Raw genomic sequence first — 25,810 nt, 5'->3', positions numbered from 1 at the left:
CACACACACCACAAAGAACAGCTACAGATATTGATTCAGGAATGGAGTAACCGTCAGCCACCTCCTGTACATGGATGACATCAAACTGAGTGAGCGAGACATTGACCCACCTCACCACGATGTTTTTTTTTTTTTTTAGATTGGATCATTGTGGCCGAATGGTGGCAAAGAGAGTGAAGGTGATCCAGACTGAGGGGGTGCAATTTCCAGAAGGCTGGATAGGGGCCATATAGGAGCTACAAGTACCTGGGAATCCCACAAGCCAATGGGAACCATGATGAAGATACAAGAAGCCAAGTGGTCTCTGCGTGTGTGCATGGCTTCCATAATGCAGAAACTGGGAAGAACTGACATTTTCCATTTAGCATACTTATGTATTTTGGGTCAAGGATAAATGCTGCAAAAACCAGTAAACAATGGATGTTGTGCAACAATGCATCATGAGGTTTTAAATGTTTTTATTGTGGTTCATGTAAGTTTAACAGTGTTGTATTATTTATTGTGTTTTTGTAGTTTAATTGGTTTAGTCAGTTTGTTTTTGTTACTGCTACCATAAGTGAGAAGTGTACCGCGTTTGACATCTTCCACCACCATCTGTTTGTGTTTAAAATTAGAAGCACCTGCTTGCGGCAGAATGCGTATATGTAACTTAGATCACAGAGAAACTGAGGCCAGCATATATATATATACACACATACATATATACACACATATATATACACACATATATATATATACATACACACACACACCCTGGCAAAAATTATGGAATCACCGGCCTTGGAGGATGTTCAGTTGTTTAATTTGTAGAAAAAATAAAGCCGATCACAGACATGACACAAAACTAAAGTAATTTCAAATGGCAACTTTCTGGCTTTAAGAAACACTAAAATCAAGAAAAAAAAATTGTGGCAGTCAGTAACGGTTACTTTTTATAGACCAAGTAGAGGGGGGGGGGGGGAATGGACTTACTCAATTCTGAGGAAAAAAAATTATGGAATCACCCTGTAAATTTTCATCCCCAAAACTAACACCTGCATCAAATCTGCATCTAAAAAGGAGTGATCACACCTTGGAGATCTGTTGAACCAAATTAGCTGACATGAATCATGGCTCCAACACGAGAGATGTCAATTGAAACAAAGGAGAGGATTATCAAACTCTTAAAAGAGGGTAAATCATGCAATGTTGCAAAAGATGTTGGTTGTTCACAGTCAACTGTGTCTAAACTCTGGACCAAATACAAACATGGGAAGGTTGTTAAAGGCAAACATACTGGTAGACCAAGGAAGATATCAAAGCGTCAAGACAGAAAACGTAAAGCAATGTGTCTCAAAAATCGAAAATGCACAACAAAACAAATGAGGAAGGAATGGGAGGAAACTGGAGTCAACGTCTGTGACCGAACTGTAAGAAACCGCCTAAAGAAAATGGGATTTACATACAGAAAAGCGAAATGAAAGCCATCATTAACACCTAAACAGGAAAAAACAAGGTTACAATGGGCTAAGGAAAAGCAATCGTGGACTGTGGATGAAAGTCATTCATTGATGAATCTTGAATCTGCATTGGGCAAGGTGATGATGCTGGAACTTTTGTTTGGTGCTGTTCCAATGAGATTTATAAAGATGACTGCCTGAAGAGAACATGTAAATTTCCACAGTCATTGATGATATGGGGCTGCATGTCAGGTAAAGGCACTGGGGAGATGGCTGTCATTACATCATCATCAATAAATGCACAAGTTTACGTTGATATTTTGGACACTTTTCTTATCCCATCAACTGAAAGGATGTTTGGGGATGATGAAATCATTTTTCATGATAATGCATCTTGCCATAGAGCAAACACATTCCTTGCAAAAAGACACATAGGGTCAATGTCATGGCCTGCAAATAGTCCGGATCTTAATCCAATTGAAAATCTTTGGTGGAAGGTGAAGAAAATGGTCCATGACAAGGCTCCAACCTGCAAAGCTGACCTGGCAACAGCAATCAGAGAAAGTTGGAGCCAGATTGATGAAGAGTACTGTTTGTCACTCATTAAGTCCATGCCTCAGAGACTGCAAGCTGTTATAAAAGCCAGAGGTGGTGCAACAAAATACTAGTGATGTGTTGGAGCTCTCTTTTGTTTTTCATGATTCCATAATTTTTTCCTCAGAATTGAGTGATTCCATATTTTTTTCCCTCTGCTTGGTCTAAAAAAAAGTAACCGTTACTGACTGCCACAATTTTTTTTTTCCTGATTTCTTATAGTGTTTCTTAAAGCCAGAAAGTCGCCATTTGAAATGACTTTAGTTTGTCATGTCTGATCTGCTTTTTTCTACAAAATTAAACTGAATGAACGTCCTCCGAGGCCGGTGATTCCATAATTTTTGCCAGGGGCTCTGTGTGTGTGTGTATATATATATACGAGGGCTGTCAATAAAGTAGCGGTCCTTTTTATTTTTTTCAAAAACTATATGGATTTCATTCATATGTTTTTACGTCAGACATGCTTGAACCCTCGTGCGCATGTGTGAGTTTTTTCACGCCTGTCGGTGACGTCATTCGCCTGTGAGCACTCCTTGTGGGAGGAGTCGTCCAGCCCCTCGTCGGAATTCCTTTGTCTGAGAAGTTGCTGAGAGACTGGCGCGTTGTTTGATCAAAATTTTTTCTAAACCTGTGAGACACATCGAAGTGGACACGGTTCGAAAAATTAAGCTGGTTTTCAGTGAAAATTTTAACGTCTGATGAGAGATTTTGAGGTGAGACTGTCGCTTTAAGGACTTTTCACGGTGCGAGACGTCGCGCAGTGCTCTCAGGCGGCGTCATCAGCCTGTTCAAGCTGAAAACCTCCACATTTCAGGCTCTATTGATCCAGGACGTCGTGAGAGAACAGAAGTTTCAGAAGAAGTCGGTTTCAGCATTTTATCCAGATATTCCACTGTTAAAGGAGATTTTTTTAATGAAAGACGTGCGGACGGGTCCGCGCGTCGGGACGCAGCCGCCGCGACGCTCCGCCACAGGAAAAACACCTCTGTTGAAAGCCTTAAGGACAAGTTGGAACATGTCCTGCCTGTTAAACAATTTCTCACATACTCACTCCACTGAAAGCCATCAAAGCCGCCTGGATTTTACAAATGGTTATCAACACGGAGGTGTTTTTCCTGTGCCGCCGCACCGCGTCGGCTGCGTCCCGACGCGCGGATCCGTCCGCACGTCTTTCATTAAAAAAATGTCCTTTAACAGTGGAATATCCGGATAAAATGCTGAAACCGACTTCTTCTGAAACTTCTCTGTTCTCTCACGATGTCCTGGATCAATAGAGCCTGAAATGTGGAGGTTTTCAGCTTGAACAGGCTGATGACGCCGCCTGAGAGCGCTGCGCGACGTCTCGCACCGTGAAAAGTCCTTAAAGCGACAGTATCACCTCAAAATCTCTCATCAGCCGTTAAAATTTTCACTGAAAACCAGCTTAATTTTTCGAACCGTGTCCACTTCGATGTGTCTCACAGGTTTAGAAAAAATTTTGATCAAACAACGCGCCAGTCTCTCAGCAACTTCTCAGACAAAGGAATTCCGACGAGGGGCTGGATGACTCCTCCCACAAGGAGTGCTCACAGGCGAATGACGTCACCGACAGGCGTGGAAAAACTCACGCATGCGCACGAGGGTTCAAGCATGTCTGACGTAAAAACATTTGAATGAAATCCATATAGTTTTTGAAAAAAATAAAAAGGACCGTTACTTTATTGACAGCCCTCGTATATGCGTTCCGTGGCTGGGCCTGCCACGGAGCTTAAGCAGCATTGCACTCTTTCCACATAACACAAAGCTGCAGCTTCCGTTCAGTAGTCTGGCAGAGGAGTTCAAGGTCACCAGAGTCAGAGAAGTTCTGCTCTATAGGGACTCTGCTGGCACAAAGGTCTCCTCAGCAGGGGTGGAGGTCAGAACAGGATGGAAGTGGCGTGCCCAAGATACAGTGGAACGAGCAGAAGCAAGGTTGAGACATAGCATCCTGGTGGGCACAGTGGCTACTGGGCGGGCGGGGCAGCAACTCTAACTCTAGCAAAGTCAGTGGAAAGGAGAAGCAGAAGCTGATCCAGGAGAAGGTACGTGTGGAGGTGGACAAAGTTCACTACAGCAGAATGGTAGGCATGTCCAAGCAGGGGGCCTGGACCAAGTGGGAACATGCAGCTGGCCGCAAGATCACCTGGGCAGAACTCTGGAAGATGGAGCCACACTACTTCTAAGTTCCTGGTTCAGTCGCATCACAAGGTGTATTCTAGAAATACGTATATATATATATATATACATACACACACAAGCATTGGCGCAGCGTCGCTTAAAAAAAAAAAAAAAGAAAATTACACTGCAGTTGGTCTGTTCTGTTGTTTCCGAAAGTGTGAAAATGATCATTTCTCTACATTTCAGACCAGGTGGTTCTGATTTCGAAGCAGGTCCACAATTTATTCACCCTCTGTCAAAGACATTTAAAGATGTCAATCATGACAACCGGGACTCTTGTCTGTTGCGGGCAAGAAAAAAGAAAAGTCCAGTGTTTATTTCACACAGTGGTGCTGGTGGAAAAGACTGACTGAACTGCCAGTCAGTCTGCCTGGCCGTGGGAGAAGTTCTCCTGCAGCATGCTGCACAGCCAGTACCGTAGGGGAGACTGGGATTGTTTGCCCAGGGAACATTTACAACTCTCTGAAACACTATTGCCTGCATTTTGAGGACCAGATTTTGTGACGGAAAGCCATAGTTTGTTTTTTTAATCTTTGTTACAACTTTAAACCCAACAGAAACAAGGCATCAGGCCAAAACATGGAAGCCTGTAGAAATGTACCTGTGTCAGGGCCAATGAGCCAGGTACCTCTGGGACCCTCTTTTGGCTGCCAGTCAGCCTGCTTGTAAAATAAAAATACTACTCCATTCTGGCTGGGGATTGGTCCGTGCCATCAGTCTTATAGCCATCATTATTTACTACCAATACTTCATTAATTTGCTGTCAAAAGTCAATACTAGTATTAATATGTTGCATAACTAGACAAGTAGGGAACAGCTCAAAAACAGTTTCAATAACACTAACCCAAATCAATTTCAGATCAAATTGAAATAATCAATTCTGAATCTTAATCTAATCAATTTTTGATATTTGAATTGATACCCAGCTCTAGTTGTCAGTGCCACATAAGTCAGGAGAATAAATATCTTTTATTGTGCAAGCATCACTTTTTTTAATGAAATCATCAACCCCTGAAGAAAGTTATTAAAATAATAGTCCAATTGACTCTTCAATTTTTTGCAGTATGTCAAACATTTTCCCTAGAGAAAAATGCTGCTCGGTCAAAGGCTTTGCCTTCATTATATTAGTGTGTATATGATAAGAAGAACTTCATCAGTTTAGAAATGCATTAAGATGGTACATTAACATGAAAAATTACATAACAGGAAATAAAAGGTTGAATTCTTCTAAAAATTGATGAAATCAGGTCTCAGGTCTAAGATTCTAAAAACACTCTGGACTCACACGCCATTCCAATTCATTTTATAGAAATTTTGCATAATTTATTACCATCCTTGAAAAATGTCAGCTACCTATTTTATAAACACTACCCAATCTAGATCCCGTGGATCCCCACACGGGCAACACACCAGTAAGTTATTTTAGCATAACAAATTCATGCCTATCTGTGAGTTGAAATACTCTCAAAAACATGCACAGTCTTACAATTACCTGCTGTTGTCATTGTGGCTCAGGGGTGAAACACACCTGAAAGACTCGTTAATAGGCTTTTTAAAGAGTCTTTCATTGGATTCAGGTGTGTTGGGAGACAACGGAGTGTCACGAAGGTAAATCTCGAGGACCGAACTCGGGCACCCCTGTTGTAGCTTATGTGGTATAGTGTCTCACGTTCTACAAAAAACTGTCAAATAAAGCCAGATAAAGTAAAAATCATAACTTTATCTTTCCGCTTTTGAAACAATTTATTGGATATCTCATCTTGACAGGCAGCAAAGGCGACCAATTATAATCGACTAACAGAGCGGGTTTACCTTTGTGTTATATTTTTCCCTCGTTTTGTTCTTACAGGTTTTCTTGACAGCAATTTATTTATTTTGTCCTCCACCTTTACGTTAATAATAATAATAAAAAAAACCTTGACAAAATGTCTACCATACATTTTACCAGCATGTATTTCGCAATGTATAAGTAGGAAAATTAGTTTAACTTGACTCAGCTTTCAGCAACACACAGCCTGTTGATAAACCTAGACTAAAGGAACCCTTTTGAGTGCATACCAGTGCCACGTGGCAACCAGTGCTGAAAAATAATGCCAATACAGGAGTACTAACACCTGCAGTTCCTTGAATGGCCATTTGAGGCCACTTCCAAGAGCAAGCCAGTCCTCAAAGAGTACCAGGATAAAACGTCCAACTTTACAGCGAAAGTAAACGTGTTCTGCCTGGTCGTAAAAACAGTTTTGATATCTATAGTGAGTTTCCCTATTTATGACAACAGAACAAGCTGTGAATTGTAAATATAACTCATTAGTTTAAGCTCTTTCAAGCCATAGGTTTATGAATAATTAAAGGTTTGCTTTCCCTTAGCAAAAAGAAGTTTAATCAGGTGTACTATGAGTATACTTATTTTTTACTAAAATTGAGAAAGTATACTTGAAGGTGACTTTTTATAAACTATATTTTATATACTTAAGAATAGTATAGTGAAGTATACTTGGCTTATACTGAAAAGTATAAACAAAAGTCCAAGTCTAAGTACATTAATACTAAGACTTACACTTATACTTTAATACTAAAACTAAAACTTATACTTTAGTATACTTTTTACGTCTTTCTGCCACAATGTACTAACACTTATTATGCACTTGGAGCAAAGTATACTAAGTCAAGCCAATAACTCAAGTAACTGAAAAGAGGTCATAAAAGTACAGATTTTTTTTTTCCTATGTAGTACCTTTTTGACAAGGAAGGACTTTAGTTCTCAGTTGAAGACGCTATGTTTACATTTTTACAAATACGGACTTGATCTTGGAGAGACCATTATGTTTACATTTTTACATGCACTTTTTCCTTTAATTTTCTCCACAAAGGAAGGACTTAATTTCATAGGTCTTTGTTTTTGAAATGTTTGAAAATATATCAAACTTGTTTTCAACATTCTGTCTTGTGATTTTTTTTAAATGCATCACACTCTTGTGTACATACAGTATGAGTAAACTTTAAGAATACTTTAAGGAGTATACTTTCAGTATATAAATAGTAAGCTACAAGTAATATGCCAAGCAAAATTAAAGTATAAAAAGTAAAATAGTGAAATAACCAATGTGTATAACAGTATACCCTAAGTATACGATAATAAACTAAAAATGGGGACTCAAAGTATACAACTAGTGATAAGTGCACTTTGTGGTATACTTTAAGCATAGGAGAGGGATATATCAAGTACTGTTCTGGACCGAGTTCATTTCATAAGTAATTAGTGTGTTATTTCCTCCTCCTACCACTAGGTGGTGTCTTTGTTTTTGGGTTTGGGCTTGACATTTGGGCAGTCATATTGAAATTCATGGTAGTCATGTGACACTTATAGAAAGTCACCTTGAATCCTTTGTTTCAGTGAGACCAGTATTGGCACGATAGTGTGAGCAGCAACAACATCTTAATCCATCCTCTTTTGAAATCACTTGTAGGAGCATCGTCTGTGAGTATTTTTGAAGAATATTGTTAGTATAAATATATAATGTGTATATTTCTGTATATTTTTGTAATTTCAACGAAGTGAGAGCTATTGATCTTTGACATGCTATTTCATATATCCAGCTAGTGACTGTAGTAGCTTTCTAGGCTAGCTGTAGACCATATGTTTGGGGATGTGTCTTAGATATCTTAGTTTATACATATTTTATGCTGATTGTGTGTTTTATTTTGTTTCTTCATTTTAGTTTTACACCTTTTGCATGCTGTCAGCTTGAATAAACCTACCAAATCTGACCAGTGTGTGATGGGAGTCATCTGTCTGTCTAATTGAAGAAGGGGGACTCTTTAATGAGGGCAGAACAGTAAAAAGACGCTTCAACAGTGATTTCTACCGCAGTGAGTAAGATATCCAACCTGTTCTGCATCTACCAGTTTTAAGATGTCATTACCAGAAGAAAAGAACTATGAAACAAGGTCAGCGTGGTCACGCACATCGTAATCATCGAAGCGCTCTGTCAGATCTGCAGCTAGCTTAGCTGCGGTGGAGGCACGAGCTAAGGCTGAAGCTGCGCGTATCAGAGCATCTTATGCACAAAGGGAGATTGATCTTAAAGTAGAGAAGACATGTCTCGAAGCCACATTGGAGGTCATACAGCAAGAGAAAGAGGCTGAGGCCGCTCATGCTGAAGCTAATGTATTGGAAGCGGCAGTGGATTCGGCAGCCATGGGGGAGCTCGCTGCAGCTCACAATATTGACCAAGGCTCATCATATCATTCAGTCGAGAGAACAGAGAAATATGTTCAAGAACAGTATCACTACATGAAAGGCGAGGAGCCAACAGATGATCCGGAACAGGATAAAATGGCCGATTTCACTACTTCAACAGCTGTTCACCCCAAGCCACCTGATGATTCTCATCTACATAATGAGCCACCTAGTCAACGTGAAAGGCAGCAGTTGCCTGCGGAAGCCACTAATTCAATGCAACAGTCACTACAATTCACACCAAAAAGAGAAAGTGAATTTATTGCATCACACCCAGTATCTGAACCGAAGAACCGTTGGACGCCCAGACATGATACAGCGGATTACAGCTATCCACGTGGAGGAGAATCCATTACACATGTATCAGTGCTGGGAAGGTTCTTAGCTCGTCGCGAGCTACTGACGGCTGGACTCACAAAGTTCAACGACAAACCCGAAAACTACTGGGCTTGGAGTTCCGCCTTCTCTAACGCTACTGAAGATCTGGGTCTGAAGCCTAGTGAGGAACTTGACCTGCTGATTAAGTGGCTTGGACCGGATTCTGCAGAACATGCAAGGAGAGTGAGGTCAGTTCGTATCAACTACCCTGGTGAGGCCCTCAGTATGGTCTGGCAAAGACTAGAGGAGGTTTATGGATCGCCAGAGGCCATGGAAACAGCTGTCTTTAACAAGCTTGAACGGTTCCCCAAGTTCTCCAATAAAGAACCAAAGCGGCTACGAGAACTAGGCGACCTTCTCCTGGAAATACAGGCAGCCAAGGAGGATGGGTTCCTACCTGCTTTGGCTTTCCTCGATACAGCGCGAGGCATTAACCCTATCCTGGAAAAATTGCCATTCAATCTGCAGGAGAAATGGATGGTGCACGGTACAAAGTATAAAGAAGAACACCACACCATCTTCCCACCCTTCTCCGTGTTCGCCGACTTCATTCGTGCAGAAGCAAAGATGAGGAACGACCCAAGCTTTGCTGCTGCAGCTCCCAGCAACGCGCTACCTAAAGGGGAGAAATTCTCATTAAAATCAGCTAAAACCCCTTTAGCTGTGCATAAAACGGAGGTGGATAATGCCGCCAAGGGGAATGAGACCAAGGGATTTGACAACCCGAAGAACCAGTGCCCCATACATAAAAAGCCACATCCGCTACCAAAGTGTAGAGCCTTTAGAGCAAAACTGCTGGACGAGCGTAAGGTCTTCCTTAAGGAGAATGGCATATGCTTCCGTTGTTGTTCCTCAACCTCCCACCAAGCTAAGGACTGCAGGGCTATCATCCAGTGCTCTGAGTGCAACAGTGATAAGCACATTGCAGCCCTTCATGCCGGTCCTGCACCATGGTCGACAAAGCCAGCTAGCGGCCCCTCTGAAGAGCATGGCGGGGAGGGAGAGGAATCAACCACGGCTTCAGTCACTACCTCAATCTGCACAGAAGTCTGTGGAAACAGTGCGGCAACCAAGTCCTGTGCCAAAATCTGTCTTGTCTATGTATATCCTAAGGACCACCCTGAGAAGAAGACGACCACATACGCAATCCTAGATGACCAGAGTAATAGGTCACTAGCCAGGTCGTCGTTCTTTGAGATGTTCAATATAGCCGACAACACCTCTCCCTACACACTCAAAACCTGTGCAGGTGTGTCAGAGGTTGCAGGCCACAGGGCAAAGGGATTCATCGTGCATTCGGCTGATGAAAAGACCAGTCTAGCTCTGCCTACACTCGTTGAGTGTGACCAACTTCCTGATAATCGGGCAGAGATTCCCACGCCGGCTGCTGTGAAGTACCATCCGCACCTGAAGTCTCTTGCCTCTAAGATACCTCCCTTTGACCCTAAGGCCGAGATCTTACTTCTTTTAGGAAGAGACATTATTCAGGTGCACAAGGTCCTTGAGCAACGCAACGGCCCTCCACATGCTCCCTTCGCCCAACGGTTAGCCCTCGGCTGGGTGGTAATAGGGGATGTGTGTATCAACGGCGCACACGTACCCTCGCCTCTGAACACCTACAGAACCTACATTCTTGAAAATGGGCGTCCTAGTGTTCTGTGTCCCTGCATCAACAAAATTGAAATCAAAGACAAACTCAGCCACCCTCGCCAGTTCCAGAATCCGTCAGTCTCAGAACAGCAGCCGTCCTTGCCAAGTGACAAAACGCGACTCATGGGGGAGTCCATCTTCTGCCACACAAAGGACAATGACAAGACAGCACCTTCTATGGAAGATCTTGCCTTCCTGAGGATTATGGAGACGGAACTGAAACATGGTGATGATAACAGCTGGCAGGCTCCACTCCCCTTCCGCGTCCCACGCCAACGTCTGCCAAACAACCGCGAGCAGGCAAGAACCTGTCTCGCTACAGTCACTAAGTTACTCAGGAAACATCCTGAGAGGAAGGAGCATTTCACTGAGTTCATGGGCAAGCTCTTCGAGAATGGACATGCTGAAGTGGCACCACCCTTGCCACCAGGTGAGAAGTGCTGGTATCTACCATTATTTGGGGTATATCACCCTCAGAAGCCTGGACAGGTGAGGGTGGTATTCGACTCCAGCGCGCAACACCAAGGGGTATCCCTCAGTCATGTCCTCCTCATGGGTCCAAACATGAACAACAGTTTGCTCGGAGTACTGCTGCGGTTTAGGAGGGAGCCAGTGGCAGTGACAACTGACATCCAGCAGATGTTCCATTGCTTTGTCGTACGTGAGGACCATCGGAACTTTCTGCGCTTTCTCTGGCATCGCAATAATGACCTAGATGACAACGTCATTGAGTACAGGATGCGCGTACATGTCTTTGGAAATAGCCCATCGCCATCCGTGGCCATGTACGGGCTCCGAAAAGCTGCTGCAGAGGGAGAGAGGGAGTACGGCATGGAGGCGAGGCTGTTTGTTGAGAGGAATTTCTATGTCGACGATGGTCTTCTGTCTGTCCCTTCAGAAGAGGAAGCCATCACTCTTCTTCACAACATTCAAGACATGGTAGCCCTCTCCAACCTCCAGCTTCACAAGATCTTGTCGAACAGGGTGGCTGTGATGAGAGCCTTCCCTCCTGAAGATGTGGCTAAGGGGATGAAAGATCTGGATCTCAGTACAGACCCCCCTCCCATGCAGAGAAGTTTAGGGGTGAGCTGGGACATTTCAGAAGACGTATTCACGTTCCAGGTCGCCGATGTAGAGAAGCCTTACACAAGACATGGGGTCCTGTCAACTGTAAACAGTCTGTTCAACCCGCTAGGTTTTGCTGCCCCTGTAAGTATTCAAGGAAGGTCCATACTGAGGGAGCTTACCACAGAGTCATGCGACTGGGATGCCCCTCTCCCTGAGGAAAAGTACAGAGAATGGAAGCTGTGGAGGGACTCTCTGAAGGAGCTTGAACAGCTCAAGATCCCGCGCCAATACACCTCCATCTCTCTCCGCCAAGCATGCAGTAAGGAGCTGTGCGTGTTTTGCGATGCTTCCACCACTGCTATAGCTGCTGTCGCCTACGTGAGGACAACAGATGTAAGCAGCGACGTGGAGGTTGGCTTCGTATTTGGCAAGGCAAAGCTTGCTCCACGTCCAGAAACAATAGTTCCAAGGCTCGAGCTGTGTGCTGCGGTCCTGGCTGTAGAAATTGCAGACGTGATTGTGGATGAGATGGACACCGTCTTCGATGCTGTGACCTTCTACTCAGACAGCAAGGTGGTCCTAGGCTACATTCACAATGAATCAAGATGATTCTACATCTACGTGGGCAACAGGGTGCAGCGCATTAGGAGGTCAACAAGCCCTAAGCAATGGAAGTACGTGCCCTCCAGCCAAAACCCTGCCGACCATGGCTCTCGATCAGTCCTAGCAGGCAGCCTGACTAACACCACATGGCTGTGTGGACCACCATTTCTGTTGATGTCATCTGAAGTCGAACCTGCACCTAGTTCCTTTGACTTGGTTGACCCTACCTCTGACCCTGACCTTCGCCCACAGATCACTTGTCATCTCAACAGGGTTACCGCTGATAAACTTGACCCTATACATTTTGAGAGGTTCTCCAGCTGGCGGTCACTCAATCGAGCAGTTGCTAGGCTCGTGCATGTTGCCCACTCCTTCACACAGGGGAGCAACTGCAAGGGTTGGCACATGCATGAAGGGCCCTGTCCCACAGAAGACTTGGAGGAAGCAAGAAACATCATAATACGGGCTGTCCAACAAGATGTCTTCGCGGAGACGTTGGAATGCATCCGGGGAGGAATAGCCATTCCTAAACAAAGCCCACTCCTTAGCCTGTGTCCTTGCCTTGACAGTGCTGGCATTCTCAGGATTGGAGGATGCCTGTCCAAGGCAAACCTGGATGGAAAAGAAGTTAGTCCTATAATCTTACCTGGGCAGAGCCACGTCACAACCTTGCTCATCCGGCATTTTCATGAGCAGGTCCAGCACCAAGGACGGCACCTCACTGAGGGTGCTGTGAGAGCGGCAGGCCTGTGGATTATCGGTGGGAAACGGCGCATCAGCAGCATCCTTCATCATTGCGTCACATGCAGAAGATTACGCAGGAAGATGGAGACTCAAAAGATGGCTGACTTACCTGTGGACCACCTCAGCGCAGATCCTCCCTTCTCATTTGTGGGTGTGGATGTCTTCGGAACATGGATGGTCACGGCACGGAGGACCAGAGGAGGACTGGCTAGCAGCAAAAGATGGGCTGTGCTTTTTACATGTATGAGCACTAGGGCCACACATATAGAAGTACTGGAGTCAATGGACTCTTCAAGCTTCATCAACGCTCTACGACAGTTCTTCTCAGTCAGGGGGCCAGTGAAACAAATTAGAAGCGATTGTGGCACCGACTTCGTCGGGGCCTGTAAGGAGTTGCAGATGGACTCTGTGACCAGTGACAAGGAGGTGCAAGGATATCTCAGTGCCAATGGGTGTAAGTGGATCTTTAACCCACCACACTCTTCGCACATGGGGGGCAGTTGGGAGCGGCTAATTGGACTGGCCAGGCATATCCTGGACTCGATGCTGTTGAAGGTCAGCCCAGCAAAGCTCATGCATGAGGTCCTGACAACATTCATGGCAGAGGTCTCAGCTATCCTGAACGCCCATCCACCGGTTCCTGTGTCCACAGACCCCGACTCCCCATTCATCCTGACACCAGCGACACTTCTCACCCAGAAGGTCAGTGCTCTTCCTCCTCCCAAGGGTGAATTTAACGAGAAGGACCTCTACGGCAAGCAGTGGAGGCAGGTCCAAAGCCTCGCCAACACCTTTTGGCATCGCTGGAGGACTGAATACCTCCCCACTCTGCAAAGACGCAGGAAGTGGGAAAAGGAGAAACGCAATCTGAAAGAAGGTGATGTCATCCTCCTTAAAAACGACCAGTTGCAGAGAAACGACTGGTCCATGGCCGTCGTCGTCAAGACCTTCCCCAGTACAGACGGGAGGGTAAGGAAGGTGGAGATCAAGACTGCAAGGGATGGGTCAAGTAAGACCTATCTGCGACCTGTCTCAGAGGTCGTCCTACTCCTCTCCCCAGAGACTGATTAGGGTTTATAGTTTCTTAACTCCCCTTGTCAAAGGTGGCATCTTTTTAGATACCAGGCGGGGAGTGTTCTGGACCGAGTTCATTTCATAAGTAATTAGTGTGTTATTTCCTCCTCCTACCACTAGGTGGTGTCTTTGTTTTTGGGGTTGGGCTTGACATTTGGGCAGTCATATTGAAATTCATGGTAGTCATGTGACACTTATAGAAAGTCACCTTGAATCCTTTGTTTCAGTCAGACCAGTATTGGCACGATAGTATGAGCAGCAACAACATCTTAATCCATCCTCTTTTGAAATCACTTGTAGGAGCTTCGTCTGTGAGTATTTTTGAAGAATATTGTTAGTATAAATATATAATGTGTATATTTCTGTATATTTTTGTAATTTCAACAAAGTGAGAGCTATTGATCTTTGACATGCTATTTCATATATCCAGCTAGTGACTGTAGTAGCTTTCTAGGCTAGCTGTAGACCATATGTTTGGGGATGTGTCTTAGATATCTTAGTTTATACATATTTTATGCTGATTGTGTGTTTTATTTTGTTTCTTCATTTTAGTTTTACACCTTTTGCATGCTGTCAGCTTGAACAAACCTACCAAATCTGACCAGTGTGTGATGGGAGTCATCTGTCTGTCTAATTGAAGAAGGGGGACTCTTTAATGAGGGCAGAACAAGTACATTGATAAGTGTACGTGTAGTATACTTTAAGCATACAAGAGGGATATACCAAGTACATTGATAGTATATAGATGAGTGTACTTGTTGTATACTTTAAAGTGTACTTTTGCAAACTTAAAACGAACTTTAAAATATACTTTTATAAACTTGAAATGTTCCAATTTAGTCCGAAAAAGTATTAAATTTGTGTATTTTCTAGTATACTAACAGGACATGGTCCTATAGTATACTTGCTATACTTATACTGAAGCATACTTAATAAAATGAACCTTAAGTATACTATTTTTTGCTAAGGGTTGTATGGCAGCTACTGCATGCCACATCAAGGCAGCCTCTGCTAATGGCCTGTGCTGGCCACTAGCTGTGGACCTAACTGTAGCTGCCCATTTTGAAAATTTTATTACAAATATCTTAGAAAATACAGCTTGTTTTGCAGTTAAATGTGCTAACAGGCCATTTAAGAAGTCAGTGCTCCTGTATTTAAGTTTTTAATTTTTCTGTCTGCATCAGATGCTCAAAGCGCTTTACAAATAGTGCCTCACATTCACCCCAATGTGAGGGTGCTGCCATACAAGGTACTCATTACATACAAGGAGCAACTAGGGGATTAAGGACCTTGCTCAAGAGCCTTTCAGTCAGGCTGATTTGAAGAGGATCCTCTGGTCTCAAGCCCAAGGCTTAACCACTAGATCATCACACCTAGTTGTGTCAGGAAGGGTATCTGGTGTTAAAAAAAAAAAAAAAAACATTCAGACCCACCTTGGATCTGCTGTAGCAACCCCTAATGAAAACAAGGGAGCAGCCAAAGGGACTCCCTATTAGATCCAAACCTTGCCATATTTGGAAAAAATCAGTTTTTGATTAATACTACTAGTAATCCAACAAAACATGAGAGTAAAAATGTCACCATACTTTGTAGGGATAATAGTGAGGTTTTAGGAAACCATGAGGCTTGAGTACTATTAAAAACATTTCTATTGCCTAGACGAGGGTCCAGGCACCACCCGTCCTGGATGTTTCCCATTCGTTACTTCTGCAACCATGGCTCATTTTTCATCTGGTGTTTCCTAGATCCTGAATGGCTGAGCAAATCTAACATTAGGTGATAGACATGGACAACATGAGGGCACGTGATCTCCAGGAACAGGGCTGGTGACCCTTGATCTAGTGTACCCTGGCTCTCGACCTCAATGATGTTCATCAGGATAGACTACAACCATCAGAAAAAACAACACTTCTATGTAGGTTTGATGTGTTTGTCCAACCTTCTTGCATTCCAGAAACGTCCACACTTACCCCATCCAATCCAACCATCAACCTACACATTCTCTTCTATGTATCCCATCCAGGGTTGCAGAAGATGTTACAAGTAGTGCCTTTTCCTTCAAACAGGCATTTACTGTATTCTTCCACCTCCACTTTAGCCTTCCATTTTAAGCAAAACCAAGATGGGACTTTGCTGACTTAACTATGATGGAGTACATCTGCATATTATCTCCATAAGCATACGAGGGCTGTCAATAAAGTATAGGTCCTTTTCATTTTTTTCAAAAACTATATGGATTTCATTCATATGTTTTTACATCAGACATGCTTGAACCCTCGTGTGCATGCGTGAGTTTTTCCACGCCTGTCGGTGACGTCATTCGCCTGTGAGCACTCCTTGTCGGAGGAGTCGTCCAGCCCCTCGTCGGAATTCCTTTGTCTGAGAAGTTGCTAAGAGACTGGCGCTTTGTTTGATCAAAATTTTTTCAAAACCTGTGAGGCACATCGAAGTGGACACGGTTTGAAAAATTAAGCTGGTTTTCGGTGAAAATTGTAACGGCTGATGAGAGATTTTGAGGTGATACTATCGCTTTAAGGACTTCCCACGGAGTGGGACGTCACGCAGCGCTCCCAGGCGCTGTCGTCAGCCTGTTTCAAGCTGAAAATCTCCACATTTCAAGCTCTATTGATCCAGGACATCGTGAGAGAACAGAGAAGTTTCAAAAGAAGTCGGTTTCAGCATTTTATCCAGATATTCCACTGTTAAAGGAGATTTTTTTAATGAAAGACATGCGGACGGATTGCAGCGTCGGCTCGCAGCCGCCGTGACGCTCCGCCACAGGAAAAACACCTCCGTGTTGATAACCATTTGTAAAATCCAGGCGGCTTTTGATGGCTTTCAGTGGGGTGAGTATCTGAGAAATTGTTTAACAGCTAGGCATGTTCCAACTTGTCCTTAAGCTTCCAACAGACCTGGCCTGATGTTTTCTAATTTAAATCCACTTTTTGCTGTGTATAAAGTTTGTCACATCTACTAAGTTTCACACCATGCCTCTAGCATGGCCTTTATGCAAAAAATTCTGTCAAGGAGTGTATAACTCCAAAACTAAGAAAGCCAGCAACTTATTTACGGCACATGTTGGAACATAAGAGATGATGTGATTAACATTTGGTCAATATTTTTTCAAAGTTTTAACGAAAAGAAAACAGAGGTGATGGTGTTTGGACCTACTGGTCCGTGTGAGTCTTCCTCTGTTGATTTGGGACCCTTGGAGGTACACTCAACAAAAATATAAATGCAACACTTTTGGTTTTGCTCCCATTTTGTATGAGATGAACTCAAAGATCTAAAACTTTTTCCACATACACAATATCACCATTTCCCTCAAATATTGTTCACAAACCAGTCTAAATCTGTGATAGTGAGCACTTCTCCTTTGCTGAGATAATCCATCCCACCTCACAGGTGTGCCATATCAAGATGCTGATTAGACACCATGATTAGTGCACAGGTGTGCCTTAGACTGCCCACAATAAAAGGCCACTCTGAAAGGTGCAGTTTTGTTTTATTGGGGGGGGGGATACCAGTCAGTATCTGGTGTGACCACCATTTGCCTCATGCAGTGCAACACATCTCCTTCGCATAGAGTTGATCAGGTTGTCAATTGTGGCCTGTGGAATGTTGGTCCACTCCTCTTCAATGGCTGTGCGAAGTTGCTGGATATTGGCAGGAACTGGTACACGCTGTCGTATACGCCGGTCCAGAGCATCCCAAACATGCTCAGTGGGTGACATGTCCCGTGAGTATGCCGGCCATGCAAGAACTGGGACATTTTCAGCTTCCAAGAATTGTGTACAGATCCTTGCAACATGGGGCCGTGCATTATCCTGCTGCAACATGAGGTGATGTTCTTGGATGTATGGCACAACAATGTGCCTCAGGATCTCATCATGGTATCAATAAAATGCACCTGTGTTCTTCGTCCATAACAGACGCCTGCCCATACCATAACCCCACCACCACCATGGGCCACTCGATCCACAACATTGACATCAGAAAACCGCTCACCCACACGACGCCACACACGCTGTCTGCCATCTGCCCTGGACAGTGTGAACCGGGATTCATCCGTGAAGAGAACACCTTTCCAACGTGCCAAATGCCAGCGAATGTGAGCATTTGCCCACTCAAGTCGGTTACGACGACGAACTGGAGTCAGGTCGAGACCCCGATGAGGACGACGAGCATGCAGATGAGCTTCCCTGAGATGGTTTCTGACAGTTTGTGCAGAAATTCTTTGGTTATGCAAACCGATTGTTTCAGCAGCTGTCCGAGTGGCTGGTCTCAGACGATCTTGGAGGTGAACATGCTGGATGTGGAGGTCCTGGGCTGGTGTGGTTACACGTGGTCTGCAGTTGTGAGGCTGGTTGGATGTACTGCCAAATTCTCTGAAACGCCTTTGGAGACGGCTTACGGTAGAGAAATGAACAATACACGAGCAACAGCTCTGGTTGACATTCCTGCTGTCAGCATGCCAATTGCACGCTCACTCAAATCTTGCGACATCTATGGCATTGTGCTGTGTGATAAAACTGCACCTTTCAGAGTGGCCTTTTATTGTAGGCAGTCTAAGGCACACCTATGCACTAATCATGGTGTCTAATCAGCATCTTGATATGGCACACCTGTGAGGTGGGATGGATTATCTCAGCAAAGGAGAAGTGCTTACTATCACAGATTTAGACTGGTTTGTGAACAATATTTGAGGGAAATGGTGATATTGTGTATGTGGAAAAAGTTTTAGATCTTTGAGTTCATCTCATACAAAATGGGAGCAAAACCAAAAGTGTTGCGTTTATATTTTTGTTGAGTGTATATTTTAAGCCTGTGATTGCTGATCTTGGCTTTAAAGTGGATAGTGATTTTAAAATGGACAGCCAAATTGCAGCTATAGTAAAATCCAGCTTTTACTATTTAAGGAATTTGGCTACAGTAAAACCCTTTCTTTCTAGACAGCATTTTGAGACTGCGATCCATGCTTTTATCTCGCTTGTAACTCACTAAATTGTAACTCGCTTTATGTGGGAGTCAGTCAATCACTGCTTTCACGTTTGCAGCTGGTTCAGAATGCTGCTGCGCAACTTTTGACAGGAACTCAGAGGAGAGAGCACATTACCCCTGTCTTGGTCTCTCTTCAGTGGTTACCTGTACATTTTAGGGTTCATTTTAATAGTCTCATCTTTGTTTTTAAGTCTCTTCGTGGTTTAGCCCCGTTGTACCTCTGTGGGCTCCTTCACCCTTATATAACTTGTCAGTCTCTCGGGTCAGCTAACCAGCTGCTCCTGGAGGTACTGAGATCTAAAAGGAAGCTCAGAGAGGACAGGGCCTTTTCTGTTGTTGCACCTAAATTGTGTAACAGTTTGCCTTTGGGTGTAAGAGAGGCACCTTCATTGGCCATTTTTTAGGTGTCATTTTAAAACCTTTTTTCCTTTGACCACAGAGAGACTTAGATTTTTAGAATTTATAGTTTTTTTTTTTTATCTATTAACTTGTTTAAATATATGTCTTAATGGTTTAATTGTATGTTTTAGTGTACAGCACTTTGAGTCAGCTTTGGTTGTAGCAAAGTGCTTTATAAATAAAGATGGTATGGTAATATACGAATTGGGTAACAAATATTGACAGATTTTCAAAGCACACTTGACTGTTTGTCTTTTAATTACACTCCCAGGCAACCGTGCTTTGACCTGCCTTTCACACAGCCTGCCACATACTCAAACATCTGCTGTTGGCCTGATCAACACTTGGCTGCCAACTAAATATGCTCATCTTACTTAACCACCCCTCAACTACCAAGACGAGGCATGCAGTCTGTGCAGCCGACAGGTCTGTATGTTATTCATGAGCAGCAATACTCAAAATCTCATGAAGTAGTTTTACTAAAAAGCTTGACTGTAGAAACTCACGAGGCCTGAAGTCATGGCATTTTAACTAGAGGGCAATATAACATGTTAAAAGATCACATTTTGACGAGACTGGGTGAATACGTTGGCCTGGAATGTTGCTGCCCCACATCGAGGGATTTCAGTTCAGTCAGGTTGACAGGTACAAGTGGTGCAGTACAACATTATGCACAGAACAGCCTCTTACTGAGGATTAAAGACAACAAAGACACTCTTTAAAAGGTTTAATTAGGCTCAAGTCACGTGATCTAGACAAGGCTGCTCCAGATGGAATAAAAAACAACATTCTTTTATGCCGTCCTGGCCCACTGTTTAGTGAATACACATGAAGACATGTTTCATATACCACAGGCACTAAAATATTAACACTTTCAGCTTTTCATCTGTCACAACACGCTTCACATTCCTCAAACACAGCAGGAAAAAAAGTGACAAAGTGCATTTGGTTGCCAATAACAAGTTTTATCTACACATTTTGCAACAAGAGTTCAGCAGATGGCAGCTGAATTGACTGAGAACCAACTTAAGTACCTTAGACAGCATGCTATAATTTGAAGTGTGTGTGTGTGTTAACTACTCCTTCAATATGCTTGGGCCAATTTCCTCTAAAGTTACTGTTTGCATTTAGGGTGAAAGGCAAATCTAAAATTGCTTTGTTTTCATCAACGGTCAAGGTCATTTAGGTCAAAATTATGCTTTATCTGTCTCACTACTCCGTTCAAGTCCTTTGGCTGATTTCCACCAAACTTTAAATGTGGATGACATTCAACCCCAGAACCCACGTTAAAGGATTTGCTTTGGCAAAGGTCAAGGTTATTGGAGTTACACATATGCAGGGATTAAAACAATAATACACTCACTCATCTTCAACCGCTTAGTCCAAACAAGGGTCGCAGCGGGCTGGAGCCTATCCCAGCAGTCACAGAGCACGAGGCGGGTACACCCAGGACAGGACGCCAGTCTATCGCAGGGCCACAAACTGATTCACACCCACTCGCATACCTATGGGCAATTTAAAGATTCCAATCCACCTAACCCGCATGTCTTTGGATGTGGGAGGAAACCCACGCAAACACGGGGAGAACATGCAAACTCCACACAGAAAGGCCACAGGTGGAAATTGAACCCATGACCTTCTCGCTGTGAGGCAAGTGTTAACCACCAAGCCACCGAGCTGCCAACAAAAATGCGAAAATTTTTTTAAAATCTTCTGAGCGAAAATTTTTTTTCAAACCCCAAATCATAAGATGTTCATTACAACATTATTTTTGGGCCACATTGAGTTTTTTTTTTTTTTTACTTCGAGAATAAAGTCATAATATTATGAGAATAAATACAAGTTTTTTTTCATCATAAAATTCCGACTTTATTCCCGTAATATTATGGCTTTATTCTCGAAGTTAAAAAAAAAACAAAAACCTCAATGCGGCCCTAAAACTCTGTCATAGTTCATCTATCTTTTGATAGAAACCCTTTTGCGATTGCATCCTAGTGTTTAAGGTAAAACAAGGTGGAGACAGCTAGGAATACAGCAAATTGATCTCCTGAACAAGTAAGTGTTCTTCTAACACTGTCCGTAGACAGTATGACCACCTTTTCGTCTGAAGGACGGGGGACATGTATATCACTGCAATACATAAACATTTGTATACATAATGCATTCTAGGGTAAGAGCGAGTAGTCCTCTACAGGCTCACACATCACAGTGTCAAGTGTTTCATGGTCTAGAATGAGATGCCAATCTATCACAGGTTACTTCCCCAGCCATGGATGGTACCTAGTTACATGCAGGATGGACTAGGACAATGTCCTATCCAAGGATAGAGGTAGCCTGCCACATACTCAAACATCTGCTGTTGGCCTGATCAACACTTGGCTGCCAACTAAATATGCTCATCTTACTTAACCACCCCTCAACTACCAAGACGAGGCATGCAGTCTGTGCAGCCAACAGGTCTGTATGTTATTCATGAGCAGCAATACTCAAAATCTCATGAAGTAGTTTTACTGAAAAGCTTGACTGTAGAAACTCACGAGGCCTCAAGTCATGGCATTTTAACTAGAGGGCAATATAACGTGTTAAAAGATCACATTTTGACGAGACTGGGTGAATACGTTGGCCTGGAATGTTGCTGCCCCACATCGAGGGATTTCAGTTCAGTCAGGTTGACAGGTACAAGTGGTGCAGTACAACATTATGCACAGAACAGCCTCTTACTGAGGATTAAAGACAACAAAGACACTCTTTAAAAGGTTTAATTAGGCTCAAGTCACGTGATCTAGAAGAGGCTGCGCCAGATGGAAAAAAAACAAAAAACAACATTCTTTTATGCCGTCCTGGCCCACTGTTTAGTGAATACACATGAAGACATGTTTCATATACCACAGGCACTAAAATATTAACACTTTCAGCTTTTCATCTGTCACAACATGCTTCACATTCCTCAAACACAGCAGGAAAAAAGTGACAAAGTGCATTTGGTTGCCAATTACAAGTTTTATCTACACATTTTCAGCATGCTATAATTTGAAGTGTGTGTGTGTTAACTACTCCTTCAATATGCTTGGGCCAATTTCCTCTAAAGTTACTGTTTGCATTTAGGGTGAAAGGCAAATCTAAAATTGCTTTGTTTTCATCAACGGTCAAGGTCATTTAGGTCAAAATTATGCTTTATCTGTCTCACTACTCCGCTCAAGTCCTTTGGCTGATTTCCACCAAACTTTAAATGTGGATGACATTCAACCCCAGAACCCACGTTAAAGGATTTGCTTTGGCAAAGGTCAAGGTTATTGGCGTTACACATATGCAGGGATTAAAACAAAAATACACTCACTCATCTCCAACCGCTTAGTCCAAACAAGGGTCGCAGCGGGCTGGAGCCTATCCCAGCAGTCATAGAGCGCGAGGCGGGTACACCCAGGACAGGACGCCAGTCCATCGCAGGGCCACAAACTGATTCACACCCACTCGCATACCTATGGGCAATTTAAAGATTCCAATCCACCTAACCCGCATGTCTTTGGATGTGGGAGGAAACCCACGCAAACACGGGGAGAACATGCAAACTCCACACAGAAAGGCCACAGGTGGAAATTGAACCCATGACCTTCTCGCTGTGAGGCAAGTGTTAACCACCAAGCCACCGAGCTGCCAACAAAAATACGAAAAATTTTTTTAAAATCTTCTGAGTGAAAATTTTTTTCAAACCCCAAATCATAAGATGTTCATTACAACATTTTCGGGCCACATTGAGTTTTTTTTTTGTTTGTTTTTTTTACTTCGAGAATAAAGTCATAATATTATGAGAATAAAGTAATACAAGTTTTTTTTCCTCATAAAATTCCAACTTTATTCCCGTAATATTATGGCTTTATTCTCGAAGTAAAAAAAAAAAAACAACTCAATGCGGCCCTAAAAGTTCATCATCTATCTTTTGATAGAAACCCTTTTGCGATTGCATCCTAGTGTTTAAGGTAAAACAAGGTGGAGACAGCTAGGAAAACAGCAAACTGATCTCCTTCTGAACAAGTAAGTGTTCTTCTAACACTGTCCGTAGACAGTATGACCTTTTTGTCTGAAGGACGGGGGACTTTGTATATCACTGCAATACATAAACATTTGTTTACAGAATGCATTCTAAGGTAAGAGCGAGTAGTCCTCTACAGGCTCACACATCACAGTGTCGAGTGTTTCATGGTCTAGAATGAGATGCCAATCTGTCACTGGTTACTTTCCCAGCCATGGATGGTACCTAGTTACATGCAGGATGGACTAGGACAATGTCCTATCCAAGGATAGAGGTAGCCCGAAGCACACAGCTGGAGTTGAAACCTGGTCTGTTGGTTGTTAGTGCAAATCCTATTCCACAGAGACACTTGCTCTGGGTAATAGGTATTAAAAAAGACAAATGTATTCCAATTTTCCCAACAAACAACAATAGAACTGAATCAGTGTGTACATATGGTGTATCAACTGAACTTTGTAACTTGTTCTGAGTGTTCAGAATGTGTTCACACAGACAGAAGCATGACATAATATGCCACTTATTATGTAGATAAAAATAATCAGGTCAAATTTCTGCAATTAATCCTCAGTCAGTGGAATTAACTTGACTGTAAATAGGAGATCACAGCATAAACTTAGAGGTCCAAATCAGTGCATCAATTTGTGCCGTTGCTTGTTGGTGAGGTCAGGTAAACCATGCAGCACTGAAATAAATACGAGGGCTGTCCGTAAAGTATAGGTCCTTTTTATTTTTTTCAAAAACTATATGGATTTCATTCATATGTTTTTACGTCAGACATGCTTGAGCCCTCGTGCGCATGCGTGAGTTTTTCCATGCCTGTCGGTGACGTCATTCGCCTGTGAGCACTCCTTGTGGGAAGAGTCGTCCAGCCCCTCGTCGGAATTCCTTTGTCTGAGAAGTTGCTGAGAGACTGGCGCTTTGTTTGATCAAAATTTTTTCTAAACCTGTGAGACACATTGAAGTGGACATGGTTCGAAAAATTAAGCTTGTTTTCAGTGAAAATTGATTTTGAGGTGATTCTGTCGCTTTAAGGACTTTTCACAGTGCGAGACGTCGCGCAGCGCTCTCAGGCAGCGTCATCAGCCTGTTTCAAGCTTAAAACCTCCACATTTCAGGCTCTATTGATCCAGGACGTCGTGAGAGAACAGAGAAGTTTCAGAAGAAGTCGGTTTCAGCATTTTATCCGGATATTCCACTGTTAAAGGAGATTTTTTTAATGAAAGACGTGCGGGCGGATTGCAGTGTCGGCTCGCAGCCGCCGCGACGCTCCGCCACAGGAAAAACACCTCTGTTGGAAGCCTTGAGGACAAGTTGGAACATCTCCAGCTGATAAACAATTTCTCATATACTCACTCCACTGAAAGCCATCAAAAGCCAACTGGATTTTAACAAATGGTTATCAACACGGAGGTGTTTTTCCTGTGCCGCCGCGCCGCGTCGGCTGCGTCCCGACGCGCGGACCCGTCCGCACGTCTTTCATTAAAAAAATCTCCTTTAACAGTGGAATATCCGGATAAAATGCTGAAACCGACTTCTTCTGAAACGTCTCTGTTCTCTCACGACGTCCTGGATCAATAGAGCCTGAAATGTGGAGGTTTTAAGCTTGAAACAGGCTGATGACGCTGCCTGAGAGCGCTGCGCGACGTCTCGCACTGTGAAAAGTCCTTAAAGCGACAGAATCACCTCAAAATCTCTCACCAGCTGTTAAAATTTTCACTGAAAACCAGCTTAATTTTTCGAACCATGTCCACTTCGATGTGTCTCACAGGTTTAGAAAAAATTTTGATCAAACAAAGCGCCAGTCTCTCAGCAACTTCTCAGACAAAGGAATTCCGACGAGGGGCTGGACAACTCCTCCCACAAGGAGTGCTCACAGGCGAATGACGTCACCGACAGGCATGGAAAAACTCACGCATGCGCACATGGGTTCAAGCATGTCTGACGTAAAAACATATGAATGAAATCCATATAGTTTTTGAAAAAAATAAAAAGGACCTATACTTTACGGACAGCCCTCGTAAGTAAAAATCTCTCCATCTCCAAGAGGAAGGAACACAGTGTTTGTGCAAAGATTTTGTTGAATCTTTCCAGTTTGACAATAATACATGATAGCTGCTTAGTGTTCAAATGACGCAAAAGTTTGACATATCCCATATAGGGCCTCCCACCTGCTGGATACATCGATGACTGCTATCATCACATGCATGATGGAAATTAGGAGCAGAAGTGGTTGAAACTTCATGTAGCATGAAACACCAACGCCTAAATCTGTTGGCCATCAAGGTCTGACTGTATCAGTGAAGCAGACTTAAAATTCACTCACTGGCTGAATTTTACAGACCTGGTAAAGAATAATAAGAATTCAGCACTAGAATCCAAGGTTCACTCCAAATG

At 43.2% G+C, this 25,810-nt stretch overlaps 1 protein-coding gene and 1 long non-coding RNA gene across 2 annotated transcripts in view; one reads left to right on the top strand and one right to left on the bottom strand.

Annotated features, from left to right (window-relative positions):
- LOC117526278 (serine hydrolase-like protein) overlaps positions 1-5,735 on the bottom strand; it is a 39,032-nt gene extending 33,297 nt beyond the window's left edge. Inside the window, exon 1 of the mRNA XM_034188334.1 lies at positions 5,722-5,735. Within this exon, the coding sequence (XP_034044225.1) occupies positions 5,722-5,734 (13 nt within the window). The 5' untranslated portion in view covers position 5,735. The remainder of the gene's footprint in view (positions 1-5,721) is intronic.
- LOC117526279 lies at positions 509-25,804 on the top strand. Its single transcript, XR_004565249.1, has 3 exons — positions 509-521; positions 12,519-12,528; positions 25,663-25,804. It is a non-coding gene; the product is annotated as an uncharacterized LOC117526279 (long non-coding RNA).
- The last annotated feature ends 6 nt before the right edge of the window (positions 25,805-25,810 follow it).

Source organism: Thalassophryne amazonica, chromosome 15, assembly GCF_902500255.1.
Source record: "Thalassophryne amazonica chromosome 15, fThaAma1.1, whole genome shotgun sequence".
Taxonomy (NCBI): domain Eukaryota; kingdom Metazoa; phylum Chordata; class Actinopteri; order Batrachoidiformes; family Batrachoididae; genus Thalassophryne; species Thalassophryne amazonica.
This window is presented reverse-complemented; position numbering and strand designations above follow the sequence as displayed.